General features: G+C 57.1%; 1 protein-coding gene across 1 annotated transcript; it reads left to right on the top strand.

The window, feature by feature from the left end:
• Positions 1-697: 697 nt before the first annotated feature.
• Positions 698-1562, top strand: CSUI_006870 (uncharacterized protein). Its single transcript, XM_068067021.1, has one exon. The coding sequence runs from the start codon at positions 1156-1158 to the stop codon at positions 1375-1377; it is 222 nt and encodes a 73-aa protein (XP_067921002.1). The 5' UTR covers positions 698-1155; the 3' UTR covers positions 1378-1562.
• Positions 1563-1631: the final 69 nt, after the last annotated feature.

Below are 1631 nucleotides of genomic sequence, written 5' to 3'. Positions count from 1 at the left end.
ACTACGGAAACACTTCCACTAGAGAAGCAGACATACGCACAGAGTCGGCACTCCGTGCGGTTGTTCGGAGCTCCACGCACGCTTCCGAAAATCACTGGCTCCCACGAAAGTGTACAGCTCAGTTCTTCTGCCAGTTGGGCAACTGCTAGCACTGTTTCCCTAGAAACAGTAATCTTTTACTTGCAGAAGAACTGATTCTCCCCCAGTCGGTTGCCTGCGCACGGCGTCTCTCTCGCCGTCGCAGGAGGTCCGCCCCACGAGGAACCAGTGTACACTCTCTGCCTGCCCAGCAGGTCCAGCGTCTTTCCGGTACCGGAGCGTCTCTTACGGCAACGGGCGTCCCACAGCCAACACATGCCACAGAGCTTTACCGTACTTTCGGCTGCCTATCACAGCGTTGCTCCAGCAGCACACCGGCTGACATTTAGCCGAGTGAGCATTGCAGGCTTTTGCGAGCATATCATTAATCAACCGTCATTCGTGATTTCTGTCCTAAATGTCCGAGATCACTGTATCAAACTCTCCGATTCCCACCGGTGAGCGGTCAACCCACATCTGCTCACCCTGATGCTGCGTGGATGCGTAGGTAATGCTCCAGAAGAGTGGGTTTCGTATCTGGCAATGGCGAAGATTGCTTACAAAGGTGCCGCGCATGAGTCTACACACGCTGGTCCCTTTCGCCTTGTGTACGCCGAGCCGCCGACCGACTTGGCGGAGTTGCCGCACAGCGAGGAAACAAGCCTCAGCAAGGCCTTACAAAAGGCAGTAGCACGGCAAGCGAGCGGCAATGTGATCCAAGCACTGGAGGCGCAGAAGAGAAACTACTAGAACTCGTAAGCATGGGATATTGCAGCTGGTGACCCCGTGATGGTGTCAACTCGCCTGCAACGAGGTCAAGGGCTTGAGAAGCGAAAAGTCTCCACGCTGGCAATGGCGCCCGTTTTCCCGCCGCGCTTCTTCCGCGCGAATGATCCTAGAACTGCTTCAATGGAGTACGGGTGCGCATCCGCCTCGTCCAACCGGCGACTTCGCTGGGACCCCTTGCGGAGGTAGCGGATTTCCCGCCGTCGATGCAAGTGCTTCGAACAGTGAACCTAGGATTCCTGCGAAGGTGTGAAGTGACCGCGTGCTATCCGCGCGTGCCGCCTTCTGGTGATGAAGCGGCCCCCCAGCCGATGCCTCCCAGAACGGTACCGCCCGAAGTGTCGAAGTCGCCCGTTGGACGAGGCGGATGCTCACCCGTACTCTATTGAAGCGATTCTCGGATCACGCGCGCGGAAGAAGCGCGCGGGAAACCGGGCGCCATTCTTTAGTGAAATGGACAGACTGCGAGTTGCTGAACATGGAAGAGCTTCAGCCCGCTGTGTAATGTACTAATAGCGGAGCATGTGGAGCTGCTAAAGGGTGCTTGCGCTGCCGAGGACGCAGCAGTTTCGAGGCGAAGCGACTTTGTGCCGCCGCCCTGAGTGTCGTGGGCTGTGGTGAGTGCCGTGCCGTAAACGACGCCGATGAGCCGACTACTCTCTGTTGGTAACTGTGACACGTGTTGTGCCTCCGGGAGAGAATCAGTTATCAACTTCCTCAAATATCTGCGGCATCCCTTATAGAGACAGTGCCGCGCTCCGCAGGGA

The sequence above is a fragment of the Cystoisospora suis genome, assembly GCF_002600585.1.
Source record: "Cystoisospora suis strain Wien I chromosome Unknown contig_3533, whole genome shotgun sequence".
In the NCBI taxonomy this organism is placed as follows: domain Eukaryota; phylum Apicomplexa; class Conoidasida; order Eucoccidiorida; family Sarcocystidae; genus Cystoisospora; species Cystoisospora suis.
Note: the sequence above shows the minus strand (reverse complement) of the source record. Positions and strands in the feature narration are given on the sequence as shown.

Excerpts from the sequence above, each read along its gene's own strand:
- CSUI_006870 (XM_068067021.1), top strand. The coding sequence starts at position 1,156 with ATGAAGCGGCCCCCCAGCCGATGCCTCCCAGAACGGTACCGCCCGAAG.